The 16,160-nt window shown below is 39.6% G+C and overlaps 1 protein-coding gene across 3 annotated transcripts in view; it reads left to right on the top strand.

Moving 5' to 3' along the window:
* YTHDC1 (YTH N6-methyladenosine RNA binding protein C1) overlaps nt 1-15,813 on the top strand; it is a 39,288-nt gene extending 23,475 nt beyond the window's left edge. For all 3 annotated transcript variants that reach the window (XM_060781398.2, XM_060781397.2, XM_060781395.2), the window contains 8 exons: nt 714-798; nt 2,096-2,262; nt 4,846-4,928; nt 6,437-6,473; nt 6,558-6,597; nt 6,686-6,748; nt 11,424-11,558; nt 14,879-15,813. In XM_060781398.2, coding sequence (XP_060637381.2) covers nt 714-798; nt 2,096-2,262; nt 4,846-4,928; nt 6,437-6,473; nt 6,558-6,597; nt 6,686-6,748; nt 11,424-11,558; nt 14,879-15,097 — 829 coding nt within the window. In that variant the 3' untranslated portion in view covers nt 15,098-15,813. The remainder of the gene's footprint in view (nt 1-713; nt 799-2,095; nt 2,263-4,845; nt 4,929-6,436; nt 6,474-6,557; nt 6,598-6,685; nt 6,749-11,423; nt 11,559-14,878) is intronic.
* Nucleotides 15,814-16,160: the final 347 nt, after the last annotated feature.

The raw sequence follows: 16,160 nt of genomic DNA, 5'->3' as shown, positions 1-16,160 counted from the left end.
AATTGGCATAGGAGGTGATAGCAGAATTTCCTTGATACAATGGCTATTAGGAATTGGTAAAACTTATGTTCTTTGTATTGCAACCTCAGTAAAAAATGCTCTCCCACTTTAATATATATCTTAATCAAATATGGCCATCTGCTATATAATTAAATGTAGACATCTAATCTCATATTTCAAGAATGCACAGTTTGAGCAGGAGAGAGGCAGCTTTTACCCTGCCCACCTTTAGAAGGCTAATTAATTAAAAAAACTATTTCTGGTCTTCAGGAATTATGATTGAGTCATTTGACTCATTTTCAGGCATTGCTCCCCTCCCTTTCCAAATTTGGGAAACATGGAGGCTTTAAGACAGCCATGTGCAACCTGCCGCCCTCCAGGTATTTTGGACTTCAAGAATTCCTAGCTATTGAAGAAACAGGCTAGGGCTTCTGAAAATTGAAGCCCCAAACACGGGTAGGGCCACCAATTATGCAAGCCTGTTTTAGGAAGTCAAGAGTCATGGAGCCACCCATAAGTCACTGTTACACTTTAAAAATGTACCTGTTCCAACTTACATACAAATTCAGCTTAAGAACAAACCTATCTTGTTCATAACTTGAGGATTACCTGTACCTAGAAAGACATTATTGTGTGACATTAAATTGTGTTTTATTTATTTATTTATTTACAACATTTATATGCCGCCCTTTACATGTCGCTTATATATTTAGGCGTGAATTACCATTCACAAAGTCTTCTCACCTAACCAATCCTTGGAATGAACATAAGCCAGTAAAGATTGGACGTGACGGACAGGTTTGTCGGTTGTCTTTAAATCTGCTTAAGTTTATTAATTTGTTCTAATGTTATTTCACACATCAAAAAATAAATTTGTTAAAAGTATTTATGTTTTATGGAGTAGCCAATACTTTAAAGAACTCTTGACCATCTTCCAAGATGTTGTTTAGAAACTAGATCAATTAATATTCCAGTATACTCAACATCATAGTCTGCTGATGTCACTTTGTGTGAAAAACAGGGATTTCTTCTACACATGTAGTGAAGTAGCAAGAGAGAATAGAAGAGGAGAAGTAATTAACATGCAACACCCAAGCAGAACTATGTGGTAGAACTACATACTACTTTATACACTTCAAAGTGTAAGAGAAAGAAAATACCATATTTCATTGCATAATAGGCACACTTTTTAATTCCATTTTTTAACAAAAACCAGATGTGCAACTATTACACAATTTTAAAAATCTGCCTATGTTTCTCCAGTTTCTGAATGGTTTAAAAAAACTGCCTTGCCTCCCAAGACAGGAGGAGGAATTTTGCAGCTTCAGACAAACAGTTCAGTTTTTGTTCGCTTGTTTGTTTAAACTGTCTTGCCTCTGGATTAAGGAGAACGAAAATTTCCCCCTCCCTTCCTGCTTTTTCCAAAGGCCAAAATTGAGCTTTTTGCAAGGGGGGGAAGAGAAATATGGAGATCTATATTTCATAGTTTCAAAACTGCCTTGCCTTCGGAGAAATAAGGAAGAATTGAGGAATCCGCCCCAAACAGTTCTGTGACCATGCGAGGAATACAAATCACTAATTCTGCCACCCAAAAAATGAGGGTGCGACTATTATGCAGTGTCATTTATTATACGATGAAATACAATAGCTTACATGAACTCATGACTTAAGTCATTGTGCACAAGTAAATACGACATGTGATTTGGGTTCAAATAAAAATAGCCACAGTATTGTTTCGAAGGCTATAGAACTAACTTTACAACAAGTAGTAATATAAAGTTACTCCTTCCTTATTCAATCTTAGTATTCAAATGCCCTGAAATAAGTTCATGCACATCTACCTAACCTACTATTTATGTGTGCCAGTGAGCTTTTCATCTGCATATTTCCAGGTTTCATATATTAGTTAAGGTAGGTACTCTGTATCTTTTAATAAAAGAAGTTGTGCTTTCTGCTGCACTGTTTTGTTTTGCCTCATTACCCACAATTTAATTTCTTAGTGCAAACACATATAATTAATCATTAACTTGCTATGACTGGTGAATTTAAATGCATTCTGATTTGGTCATATGAAATTGATGTTTAACTGTTCCAGGAAATTGAGATTGAATGCGGAACCCAACTTTGTCTCCTATTCCCACCTGATGAAAGTATTGACTTGTATCAACTCATTCATAAAATGCGACACAAGAGAAGAATGCATTCTCAGCCTCGGTCAAGAGGACGACCATCCCGCCGAGAGCCACTCCGAGACGTGGGAAGGTTAGAAACGTTCTTTGGACTGATAATAGGCACATGTGTCAGAATAACGTGATGGAGGAATATGAGTCATCAAAAAAAAAGCTTTTCCTGCAATCAAGAAGAGAGAAAATCCTCACATCAAGCTGCATGGACGAGTTTGTGGCTTCATTGAGGATTTCACGGTGTCCCCTCTCCCCCTGTTTGTCACTTTCAAGAGGAAAATGGGGACCTTTTGCTTATGCAGAAAATAAGCTCTTGTGAGTCTAGTTTAGATTAGATCTTGGCACAGATCACACAGATCTGGTAATGTAGGTAACCGGATTTGCCATGATCAGGCTAGGTGGAAAAGAACAAGTATGTGTATTCCAAAATGTGTTAATGTCTTGTAAAAGCCTTTTCTTTCAGGTGTATCTCTGGATAAGCCCTGTCAAATTTGGGACTGTTATCAGGATCACTTATAATTTTGCAGAAGATGACCGCCTCATTTTGAGGATAAAATATTTGTAATATTTTGCTGTTCAAGAAGAGCGTGTTTGGGACTGTTTCAAATTGTATCACCGTGCTGTGGTTAAGTCCATTATCAAATATTCTCTTACATCTTGCTGAGCTTCTGGAAGCCGTAGGTTCTCTCCAAAGGGGGAGGAAATAGTCCTCGGAGACCCGGCAACAAACCAGAAAGAATGGCTGTTGCTGTGTCTGTGTACACAACCTTTCCAGATGCTGGCAGCACCTGTGGACTTAAAAGTGGTTTTAGAGGATCGCCATGTTATTGATCACTGCTGTATGAACTCACCAACACCTCCCAGAAAAGAGGGGGGAATGCCTTTTTACAGAATTGGAGAAGTCTTTGCAAAGGACTGATATAAGCCCTTCTATCCAGCACGTTTCCCTGGCCCCTGTGTAGCCACTTTGCTTTCTGATAAAATCTAAAGCTTTTCTGCTACAGACTGTTTGGTTTGGGCTGAAACCTTTTGGTTAAAGTTTCCTGTTGTGGAAATGTCCTGTGGTAGGTACAGATATCCAACGAGTCCCCCATTCTTGCTCTTAAAGGACACTGTAACCTGTAGGTAGGAGGAATCCTGGCAGCACCCCCCTTTCTTTGGGCCTAAGAGGACTGAGCACCAAGATGGCTTTTGAAGTTAATCCTAAGAGGTTTCCAGTGCAATAAAGTATGTTCAAGTGAAGGTTTTGCAATGGACTGCAAACTATACATTATAACACCATCACACCTTCTCAAGCCTGCCAGGGCCTCCATTTATGTATGTGGCTTTCAGCTTAAAGTCAGTAGTTGGACTACTATATGAACTGTTACTATCATATATTTTACCGGTCGTAAGTGCACACTCAAAACTACAAGAAAGCGGTATGTTTATTCTTTACACCAGCTCTTATTTTCTAAATCTATTTTTGCTGTACATACGGATGTTTTATTTATTCAGAATTGTGATACCTGCATTTTAAAAATGGTACATGATAGATTTTAACATCGGGGAGGAGGGTGGGATAATTTCATTTGCTCTGTATTATTTCCCTTTTGTTAAAGTGGGCATCTCTGGCAATTGTTATTTAGAGGGAGAAGTTAACTAAATTGCTAACACTGAGCAAAAAAGAAAGCCAAGAGTTACAGGCAAACTTTAAATCACAATTTTAAAAAAACCTACAGGAGCATTTTGACTGGCATCATAAATTCTAAATTTTGGTCGGGCTGAAGCCCAAGAAGATATGCAATATAGTCAGTCCCTGATTTACAGACATCTGAGTTACATATGACTCCTAGTTGCAAATGAGGGTGAGACAACAGGGGATTAGAGGAAATCTATCCCTAGGTTGGGATATTCAGTGTCTCCACTGAAGCTTCATCACCAATCCTTGTGTCCACATTAAACCAAATTTTTCAAAATCCAATTGCCACAGGGGCAGAAAGGGAGGTGAAGTCTTCTGAATGGACACAGGTAGCAAAGCAAATGTTACATGAGCATAAACCCTTCTCTAGGCTATCCAAAACTTCAAAAAAATGCTGGAGTTGCATTTTAAAATGTACTTTTTTCTGGCTTACACACAAATTCAACTTGAGAACAAACCTACAGAACCTATCATGTTTGTAACTTGGGGACTGCCTGTATTGTATGTAAAAAAGAGAGATAGGCTATTTTGTATTGATTTTTTTCTCCTCTGCAGTTATTAATTCTGTGTATAGAAAGTGTCAGAACAGTTTGTAAGACAAATTTTACAATCCAGGTAAGATATTTTATCTTAAGTTCAGAACTGTTTTGAAAGATGCTCCATACCAGTTGTTCAGAATAAATGTCAGTATAGTAGTTGTGTGAATTGCAAATAGATATCAATGAAGTTTGTACATATGCTTGGACTGAAAAAGGTATGTTTGGATCATGCTCCATCTTAAGAATCATAAAAATGCCAGTTAAGAATGTTACCTGCTTATGTGGAAGCCAGAAGGGATTGGGGCAGATCTTTCTGAAGGTCAGATAATCTCAAACATATGCTCCTGTTTGAGAAAGCCACCATGGGCCAGTCCCTATTCCTTCTGTTTTCTTTGTAAAGGTTGTTCCAAACAATTGTTTAATTATTGTCTAATTTATGTAGGTGTCGACCAGAGGACTATGATATTCATAACAGCAGAAAGAAACCAAGAATTGATTATCCCCCTGAATTTCACCAAAGACCAGGTTAATATCTTACTTTATATGTATGTGTGTGTATATATATATATATATATCTACACATACACATACACAAACAGATATAATAAACCTTTGTGTTAGTAGAATCACAGAGGAGTGTGAAAGTTAAGATATAAGTGGGGGATCTCCAGGGCTCAAGTTGTAGAATGAAATGTTAATGTTGGAATTTAATACAAGAGTGGAAAACCTTTGTGGGTCTGAGAGTTGATTTCTCATCTGCACCCCAAGGAACTTGCTGTAGGCCACCAAAAATAAGTAGTAAGGTTATTCACATCTAAAAGCAGCATTACGATTTCATCCCACTTTTTTCTAGCTTAACTTTAAACCAGGCACACTAAAAGGGTTATGTTCTGTGAGAGAATTATAGCCCTGGGATCTTTTTGTTTTGTTGCAACAGTGTTGGGCTTTTACCACTACTTCGCTGAATTTTCTAGTGGGCAGCTACAACAATATGTGTAAGATACATTTCATGGGGCACCTACATGGTCATCAGGGTGCCCAGAATTACTTCTACAGGGTGAGGCAGCATAACTTCCTTTTTTCAAAACTTAATAAAACCCATTGTATGAATCAGAAATTTTTATATTTTTTTTATAATGTAGGCGCATACCTAAAGTTTTGTTTTACGTAGTTTTGAAGATCAAATTAGGTAGGTGACGTCCCCAATTCTGCATTCTCCATACACTGAGTAAATAAGTTTCTGGCATTTGTCATGACTCTTGCCAGCATAGCAGGCGTTATGTTGGCAATTTCTTCCTGGATGTTGGTCTTCAAATCTTGTGGTCCTTGGACGGTTCACATAAACACGGGATTTCAAAAAACCCCATAGAAAAAAATCACAAGGGGCCAAATCTGGAGAGCGGTCCGGCCACTCCAAATCCGCTCAAAAAGTAGGCCTTAATGGCAAAAGCACGCTCCTCACAACGCATGATGGCAACTGAACTGTGTCAGGACAAAACTTTATACTCCCGCCTCTCGAACGAGACCACTAGCGCTCCGTTACGTCTTCAACTGACTGAATGGTGCGCATTTTAAAAAAGGAAGTTCTGCTGCCTCACCCTGTAAAATAATTTGCCTTGCCGTGTTATAATACTGCAATGTGGGTGCATTCATAAAGGCTCTGCTGGGTTTCCACTCTTGCATATGTTAAATCTTGATATAAAGTTTTTGAATATGGAAACTTTCATTATATTTAGAATTTTATTATACAGCCCCTTAAATTCAATTATATATGTTTTATAGTATTATACAGTTATTTTGAATAGTTATCCAGTCTATCTTCTCACAGCATGCTATTGGAATCTGCTTTATTGGGATAATGTCATATCAGTATTTTAAAAAGATTCACAAATTACTAAAAATCACTACTCTGCACTACCAAGTGACCATTTGTTATGCATCTTTACCAAGGCTGTAGCCTTCTTATGCAAAATACTAATGTCTCTGTTATTGTGAAGTGGTAGATATGATTAATGCTGCTTGGTTTTAAACAGGGTATTTAAAGGATCCCAGATACCAAGATTTAGACAGGTAAGACATGTTCTAATTTTGCTCATTTCATGCAATAATTATTTAACATCGACGCTTACAATTAACAACACTTATTTTCAACAGACGGTTTTCAGGAGTCCGGAGAGATGTCTTTTTAAATGGGGTAAGTCTGTGTTCTTCCCTTTATTAAAGCTGCACATGCTTTCGAAATGTCCTATTATTAAATATTCTTGCTCATGTCTCTTTTTTAGTCCTACAATGATTACGTGAGAGAATTCCACAACATGGGGCCACCGCCGCCCTGGCAAGGAATGGTTTGTATTTTTATTTTATGTCTTTTTTCGTTAAGTGGAGTCACACACCATAATCATAGAAATGTTGAAGGTGGCGATTATTTTCACTTTTGTGTAAATGCCTGCTAGTTTTGCAGTGGCTTTAAGCCACTCTTGAGTAGTGTATTATCACTTTATCTTATTCAGAATTTAGAGATAAAAAAGGACTGGGGTTCAAAGGACTAATGTAGATATAGCTAATCATGCAAGGCATTCATAGAATCACAAAATAATAGGGTTGGAGGAGTAGCAACCCTTCCTTTTTTCTAGGTCATTTTTTGGTATAGCACTGAATGGGGAAGCAGGAGCGTTCTTTGAGGGGGAGCATTTTATTTATTTATTTAGACCATTTCTACCCTGCCCTTCTCACCCCCGAGGGGGGACTCAGGGCGGCTAACACAGGCAACTATTCAATGCCAACAGTATCAAAACAACAATATAAAACAGCAATATAAAATCCATTACATAACGATTAAGCAGTGATATTAATTAAAATTACGTTGAAGTCATTTACATCCAGGAGGGCATACTGTAACTATCCTTCAGTTAAAAGTAACAATGTTCTGGGTATATTTCCCACTCTGTTTTTTATGAGCACCTGTGAATCCAGTCCGGAAAGATTCTGTCAGCAGTATTTAGAAATTATCTTTGGCAGATTGCTGAACACTAGTAGGAAAGACCAGACAGTATGAAATAAGAGAATGAATTGTTTGGGAAGGAATTCCTCCAAAGACTTAAGTCCAGCTGATTAATCTTAGCAGGGCTGTATCCAAAACAAAGCCGGAGAAACAGAATTCCCAACATGCTCAAGGGTTACCTCAAGAGTTTGAAAAAAAATGGGACAGCCATCCCTTGGATACTCTCAGTATAACAGCACTGAAGACTTAGATCAGCGGTTCTCAACCTGGGGGTCATTTGGCCAATTCGGAGGGGTCGTGAGGCCACCTCCTTTGGCCGTGCCCCCTTCGCCTGCTCAAAATGGTTGGGCAAAGTCTCCCTCGCCTGCCAGCCGGCAAGCACAAAAACCAGGCAAGGGGGGGCTCCACTCCAGGCCTGGCCTCACACCTCACCTGGTCTCCCCGCTTTCCGGCTGGTGGGATAGCAAGACAGGCGAAGGAGGCTCAACCAAGGCCAGGCCTTGACCAGAGCCGCCCTCGCCTGGCTCGCAATCTCGAGGGCGAGAGCCAGGCAAAGGAGGCTCCACTCGAGGCCTGGCCTTGCACAAAGCCTCCCTCTCCTCACTTGCCGGCCGGTGGGGTTTCAAGGCAGGCGAGGGAGGCTTCATCTCCCCTAAATCATCGTCAATTCCTCCCAACTCCCTCCAGTATTTTCTGTTTGACATGGAAGTTCTGTGTGCCAGGTTTGGTCCAGGTCTGTAATTTGTGAAGGTCTCGGTGGTCTGTGGAAGTCAGAGCTGAATTGGTTGAAGGTACTGCAAATCCCATCATCTATTTTCCATATTCCCAGAAATATATTTTTTCTGATTAATCATGATGCTTTAATTATGTTGAATTTGTAACAATGAAAACGCATCCTGCATATCAGATATTTACATTACAATTCATAACAGTAGCAAAATTACAGTTATAAAGGAGCATCGAAAAGAATTTTATGGTTGGGTGTCACCACAACATGAGGAACCCTATTTAGGGGTCATGGCATTAGAAAGGTTGAGAACCACTGACTTCGATCCTTCTATAGACAAGATGTTAAAATATGTTTAGTACAGAAATAAAATCACTGCTTTCTCAAAGCAGTAGACAACCAAAGAAGCATGGATGTGATCAATAAATTAAAAAATACGAGGGTTATTTTTTAAGTAAGGTCAGTTTGAACATAAGTACACAACGAAAGTTTATTTCAAAAAAGTAAATTTATTTTCAGAAAGTACATACTTCACTCTATTTTTTGACATAGTTGCCAAGTTTGTTCAAACACTTATACCTCTGAACCAATTTTAAAATACCCTCTTCATTAAAACTTGCCGCCTACTGAAGCCACCAAATCGTCTGTAATCAAAGAAGGGCGACCAGAGCGGTCCTCATCATGGACGTTGTCATCTTTCATCTTTCAATTGTCGTACCCACTTACACACTTTGCTTTCACTCATAACAATATCACCGTACACTTCACAAATCTGTCGATGAATTTCTGCAGCAGGCAGGTTCCTTGCTGACAAAAACTGTATCACTGAGCGAACCTCACATGCGGTGGGTGAGTTGATAGTCTTAAACATTTTTAAAGCACAGAACAGAACCGTACAGGTTAGCTACAGAGCGGAAACTGAGCAGTTGTTCCCGAGGCATGCTGGTACACGACGCACGCGCTCGTTGCAGTATGCGCGCGAACTACTAGTGTCTACAACAAAACGGACCTTACTTAAAAAATACCCCTCGTAGAAGCTGACAGTTAAACTAAACAGATAACAGATGAAACATCAGTCCATTAAAATGTTTATATCCAACCTACTATATTTACCCAAGTCTAATGCTCACTTTTTTTTTACTAAATAACATTGCCAAAATTGAGGTGCACAATTAAAATTGCATACAAAAAACCATCTGCATGAAAATACCCAGAGCATTGAAGGCCAGATGGGGAAGTGTGGGGGGGGGGGGGGGGGGCAAGAAGCTGTTCCTGGCAACGTGGGTCTTAGGGTTCTGTGGCACTCACAGAAGGAGGAAGAATACCTGGATGGTGACACAATTGTTCCTGCCACTTATTTGCAGAGCCTTCCTCCCGAAGCAGACCTTGTGGTCCCGTCCCCCTCTCCAGCTCGGTTCCACTAGCCTCATGGTTGGATGGGAAAATCGTGACGCTGGCAATGGAGTGGCCTGGCTTCCCAAATGACCTCATTCATCCTGCCTGCCTCTTTGACATACTATGCCTGTGTTGTTACATTCAAGGGAAAATCATTTTTTTGTAAAGTGCACCTTCAGAATTGAGGTGTGCATTACATTTGATTACTCATTATACTTGAGTAAATGCAGTACCTATGTACTCGAATCTATTGGTCACCTTTTTTGGCTAAACGACTTTGCCAAAAATTGGGGTGCACATTAGATTTGCATCGTACAGTAATCTTAGTATCTTCATGCTGAGCTAAAGTAAAAAGGGGAAGTGCTTCAGGAGCTACAGTTGGAGCTCCTCTTTGAGGTACATCATCTCTAATTTAATGGCCAGGGCTCAATGCTATGCAATCCTGGGATTTGACGTTTGGTGAGGTATCAGCAACCTTTGGAGTAGGCTCAAGGCCTTGTCAAGCTACAGCCCCCAGGATTCCATAGCATTGAACCAAAGCAATTTAAGTGAATTCAGTATGTTGTCGAAGGCATTCATGGCTGGAATCACTGAGTTTCTGTGAGTTTTCCAGGCTGAATGGCCATGTTCCAAAAATGGAACATTCTACAGCCGAGATATAGTTCCTTAATATAGTTCCTCATGTTATGATGACCCCCAACCATGAAATTATTTTCGTTGCTACTTCACAACTAATTTTGCTACTGTTATGAATCGTAATATAAACATCAGATATGCAGGATGGATTTTCATTCCCTGGACTAAATTTGGCACAAATACCCTATACTCCCATATTTGAATATTGGTGGGGTTGGAGGGGATTGGGTTTTTTTTACTTGGGAGTTGTAGTTGCTGGGATTTCTAGTACACCTATAATCAAAGAGCATTCTGAACTCCACCAATGATGGAATTGAACCAAACTTGGAACACAGAACTCCCATGACCAACTGAAAACTGGAAGGGTTTGGTGGGCATTGACCTTAAGTTTTGGAGTTGTAGTTCACCTACATCCAGAGAGAACTGTGGACTCAAATGATGGATCTGGACCAAACTTGGCACAAATACTCAATATGCCCAAATGGGAAGTTTGGAGAAAATAGACTTTGACATTTGGGAGTTGTAGTTGCTGAGATTTATAATTCACCTACACTCAAAGAGCATTTTGTACCTCACCAATGATAGGATTGGGCCAGACGTCCCACACAGAACCCCCATGACCTACAGAAAATACTGTGTTTTCAGATGGTCTTGGGTGACCCCTCTGACACCCCCTTGCAACCTCCCCTCCAGGGGTCCCGACCCCATGGTTGAGAAACTGATAAAGCTGATAAAGACCACTGACACTATCTGCAGGGAAGTTTCTGCAGATTCCTATTGCCTCTTGCTATAGCATCCAACTATAGAGAAAGAGAAAGGGTTTTTTATGGATGTCAAACATGACTATTTGACATATTTAAGTCTCTGAATGCATTCTGAAACATGCCTGAGTTTTTATAACTTGTATTTCCCATCACCTCCTTTTTCCTTATCACAAAAAATCCATCCGCTGGGGGGCAGAGAGTAAAATAAAGCTGCACAATGTTTTTTGGTAGCAGACCTATCCATATGGGAGCACCCTAAGGAGCAAAGTATTGTAAAGCACTGTAACTTCTTTCTGAATTTATTTGATAATGTGGGATCTATGTAAGCATTTGATCCAGTTTTGATCACTTTGCCCTTAATAAAGAACATTCGCACATTTCAGTGTGATGTTGCCTTTGAAACACTTCATTAAATGGATACTAAATTGCTTTTCTCCACTGACGATGACTTCAAGGTGGAAAATTATTGGAATGACAGGTTGATATTTCTTTTTTAGCCTCCTTATCCAGGTATGGAACAGCCTCCTCATCACCCTTATTACCAGCACCATGCTCCTCCTCCACAAGCTCACCCTCCTTATTCAGGCCACCATCCCATACCACACGATGCACGATATCGGGATAAGCGAGTGGTAAGTCTGCCTTGAACGGCCTTAATCAATAATAAGTATTGATGAGAACAATCATGTGCAATTGAAATACTTTATATGTAGGCAGCCCCTGAGTTACAAACATCTGACTTACAAATGATGCATAGTTAAGAACAAAGTGAGACAACAGACACAGAGAAATAATAACTTTATTTTTATACTCCGCCTCATATCTCCCCGAAGGGACTCGGGGTGACTTACATGGGGCCAAGCCCAACAGAACAACTAAAACATAACAAATTAAAATGCATATCAACAAAACAATAACAAAAACAGTATAGCAAAATAAAAACAACAACATTAAGCAGTATATGAAATAAACATCAGAACCAACAACCTTTAGCAAAGTTCAGTGTCACGACGTGGGTGGGCAGACTAATGCCACAACATTAGAGGATAGAGCTAGTGAATAAAGTGCAAGTATCGTGTAGAAGCGATAAGGATAAGAATGATTTATCATTAAGGATTTGGATATAGCAGTCATAAAATACTTGAGGATAAGTTTTTTGAGTCCTAATTGGGGGCAGCTGCCCAGGGAATTGCCTAGTCTAAAGCACAATGGAACTTCCAGGTCTTCAAGTCCTCGCGTAAAGTGGTTGGCCATCCAGTCCAACCCCCTGTCTAGAAGCAGGAATGTTGCATTCAAAGCACCCCTGACAGATGGCCATCCAGCCTCTGTTTAAAAGCTTCTAAAGAAGGAGCCTCCATCACACTCTGGGGCAGAGAGTTCTACTGCTGATCGGCTCTCACAGTCAGGAAGTTTTTCCTAATGTTCAAATGGAAACCCCTTTCTTGTAGTTTGAAGCCATTGTTCCGTGTCCTAGTCTCCAGGGAAGCAGAAAACAAGCTTGCTCCCTCCTCCCTGTGACTTCCTCTCACATATTTATACATAGCTATCATATCTCCTCTCAGCCTTCTCTTCTTCAGGCTAAACATGCACAGCTCCTTAAGCCACTCCTCATAGGGCTTATTCTCCAGACCCTTGATCATTTTAGTTGCCCTCCTCTGGACACATTCCAGCTTGTCAATATCTCTCTTCAGTTGTGGTGCCCAGAATTGGACCCAATATTCCAGGTGTGGTCTAAACAAGGCGGAATAGAGGGGTAGCATTACTTCCCTAGATCTAGACACTATGCTCCTATTGATGCAGGCCAAAATCCCATTGGCTTTTTTTGCCACCACATCACATGTTTGGCTCATGTTTAACTTGCTGTCCACGAGGACTCCAATATCTTTTTCACATGTACTGCTCTCGAGCCAGGCATTGTCCCCCATTCTGTATCTTTGCATTTTGTTTTTTCTGCCTAAGCGGAGTATCTTGCATTTGTCATGTTGGTTCGTAGGGAAAGATGTGGTCGTGAAGATAGGCAGGTCCGTTTAGAGTTTTATAGGTGATAACCTGCACCTTGAATTGGGACCGAAAACTTATCGACAGCCAATTACCGCTCCCTGTAATTTGCTCCAGTTAACAATCTGGCTCCAGTCAGAAATCGACCGCTAGGAAGGGAAATTTACTCCTGAAAGAGTTATCATGGGGGAAAGATGTTTTAATTGAAGCTTTATCATCAATCTTTATTTCCACAACAAGCCAACATTTTCAAAATCCAATTATCACAGGGGACAGAAAGTAAGGTGAAATCTTCTGAACAATATTCCTATCTCATAAACCAAAAGCAGGCTCACACTTCTCATTGAAATATAAATAAGTTAATATTTGTTAAAATTGTTCTTCATTTTAATTATTGTATTGCTTTTAAGGTTTTTTTTTTTTTTTGCACTACAAATAAGATATATGCAGTGTGTATAGGAATTCTTTTTAAAATATATATATATATAATCCGGCCCTCCAACAATTTGAGGGCCTGTGACCTGGCCCTCTGTTTAAAAGGTTTGAGGACTCTGCTCTAAAACTGGCTTCTCCCAACTTTGAAACTCCCTCCCAAAAAGATCAGGATGCCCGCTTGCCTTTCTTAGGCAGCTGAAAACATATCTCTGCCATCAGGCAGGTTGGAAGAGAATGAGAGACACATTTCTGGGGAGGTTATGTATGAGAGTTGGGGAGGATATTTAGTTTTAAAGTTTACCTGTCCGAACGGATTCTCCCCTATGAACCATCAAGGTTGTTAAGATCTTCTGGAGGGGCCCTGCTCTCGGTCCCACCATCTTCGCAATCGTGTCTGGTGGGCCTTCTCGGTGGTGGCCCCTCGGCTCTGGAACTCTCTCCCATTGGAGATTAGAACTGCCCCTTCCCTCCTGACCTTTAGAAAGTTGGTTAAAACCTGGCTTTGGAATCTGGCATTTGATGAGTGAGGCAATGGCTTTCGACTACACGGACAGATGGGGATGAATAGTGATTTTTATGCTAACGACTTGGCTTTATATAATTATATGATAGGGCTGGGCAACCACGGAAAAATTTGTTTCTAAACTCGATTCGTTTTTAGGGGGGGGTTGCGTTTCGATTTTTAAAAGAATTCCGGAATTTTTCTTTTAAAAAGTTCGAAATTTACGAAATTTCAGAAATTACAAAACAATTACGAATCGATTCGTTAATGGCGGACGCGACCGCGCAATACGCTAAAAAAACCTCCAAATGGGACAGGGGAACTTCTGAAGCTTCCCTCTCCCTCTGTTGTTGACTGTTGGTGTGATAATTATATATTTTTTTCACTGATAAAACAAACAACAACTATAAAACTTGCACCAGACATGCGGAAATAATAACGAAACAATTACGAAACAATTACGAAACGAATTGAAAAATTCGTTTCGATTTTTAGTTGCTCCTGAAAGGTTCAATATCGCTTCGTTATAAAAAAAATAACGAATCAATAACGAATTACGAAATTAACGAACGAAACCGCCCAGCCCTATTATATGATAGTACTTTAATGTGTTTATATTAGTGTATTATTGATGTGATGTTTTTAAACTATTGTGTATGAACTCCCTTGTTGTAAACTGGCCTGAGTCCCTCGTTGGAGGTGAGAAGACCGGTATATAAAACTTATAAATAATAATAATAATAAATGTAATTTTATATGTATGGTGTTTTTGTAGTATTTTAACAATGTTTTGTTTTTATGACAAAAATGTTTTTTAACTTTTGTATTTGCTATGTTTTAAAATGTATTGGCTCATGTCATGTTATTGTAAGCTGCCTTGAGTCCCTATGGGGAGAAAGGCGGGGTGGAAATTAAATAAATAAATCATTAGGACCCTTAATGACTCCCAAGCATAAGCACAGAAGGATTTTTGGATTTCAAACCTGGTGATCCTTAAAATTCTTTTGTCTTCCATAGCATGACTACGACATGAGAGTAGACGACTTTCTACGTCGGACGCAGGCAGTTGTCAGTGGCCGAAGAAGCAGGCCCCGAGAGAGGGAAAGGGAACGTGAGCGGGATCGACCCCGAGATACAAGAAGAGACAGAGATCGAGATCGAGGCAGGGACAGGGAGCGAGAGCGAATATGTGACCGGGACAGAGACAGAGGTGAAAGAGGAAGATACAGAAGATAATGCATTATGAAAATATGTCACTTAAATAAGCAAAGGCGTGTATATTTGTGTGTTTACAGGTAGTAAACCTTTTCCTTCATCAGCCTACTTTATTGTGTAGAAGGATTTATAATTGACCTTGTTTGTTCCAAGCATGCAGTAAGCTGTGAACTGGAAAAAAAACCCTCAGCCAAAAATATGTGCAGAGTTGATGACTTTCATTTGAGTAGTCTTGAAAAACAGTATGTAGATAACCTGTCCCTATGTGTTAACAGTAATTTAATCACATTTTTTTGAATATTGATTGATAACTGCCATAAGATTTTTGCTCTGTTTTCTTACATGTAGTTTTTACATGACTTCTGTGGGGGGGGAATGAAATGCTGCTATCAAGTAAGCAAATACTGAATGCGATGGTTTGGCGTAAGACATCTTTGGAGCAGCCATCTCTTGGTTTTTCTGGCTGTTGTTTTTTAACTTCTGTAAAAGTCAAGCTTGTTCAATAATGAAAGCAATATAAAGATACTGAGACTTAATTTTTAACCTTCAAAACGAATGTTTTGTGTTCTGGTGGCATTTTGGTTAGTGCTTTTGTTTAATGGCTTCTCCTGGTCCCTTATTTCCCTGAAATGTCCACATTGTTTAGAATGTCCACCCTATGTGTAGAACACAAAATACTGCTGTATTCTACATTGCTACCATTGCTTTTTTAAAAAATAATAAATTGGTAACAGTCATCATCCATGGATTTTCATGCATTAACAACTTCTGAAACCAAAGTAATGAAACAATGAAGTGATTTGAAAACATCACTTCAGGCTCAATAGCTTCTGTAGCAAAAAGTTGGAATGATAAGGAACGTCTTATTGTATCCGTTTTAGATTTTCCCTCACTCCACATGAAGGAATCATGATACCTCAAAGCTTCATATTGCACCACATTTAACTGAAATCACTGCAAATGTTACACATCCAGCTATTCTTTGGCAGACAAGTCAGCATACCATCAAAAAAGACCACGATATGGTTCAGATATGTGGATGACACTTTCACCATTTGGAGCCATGGAGAAGAAGAACTCAACA

Source organism: Anolis sagrei, chromosome 6, assembly GCF_037176765.1.
Source record: "Anolis sagrei isolate rAnoSag1 chromosome 6, rAnoSag1.mat, whole genome shotgun sequence".
In the NCBI taxonomy this organism is placed as follows: domain Eukaryota; kingdom Metazoa; phylum Chordata; class Lepidosauria; order Squamata; family Dactyloidae; genus Anolis; species Anolis sagrei.
The sequence above is the reverse complement of the archived record's forward strand: the minus strand, read 5'-3'. Positions and strand labels throughout refer to the sequence as shown.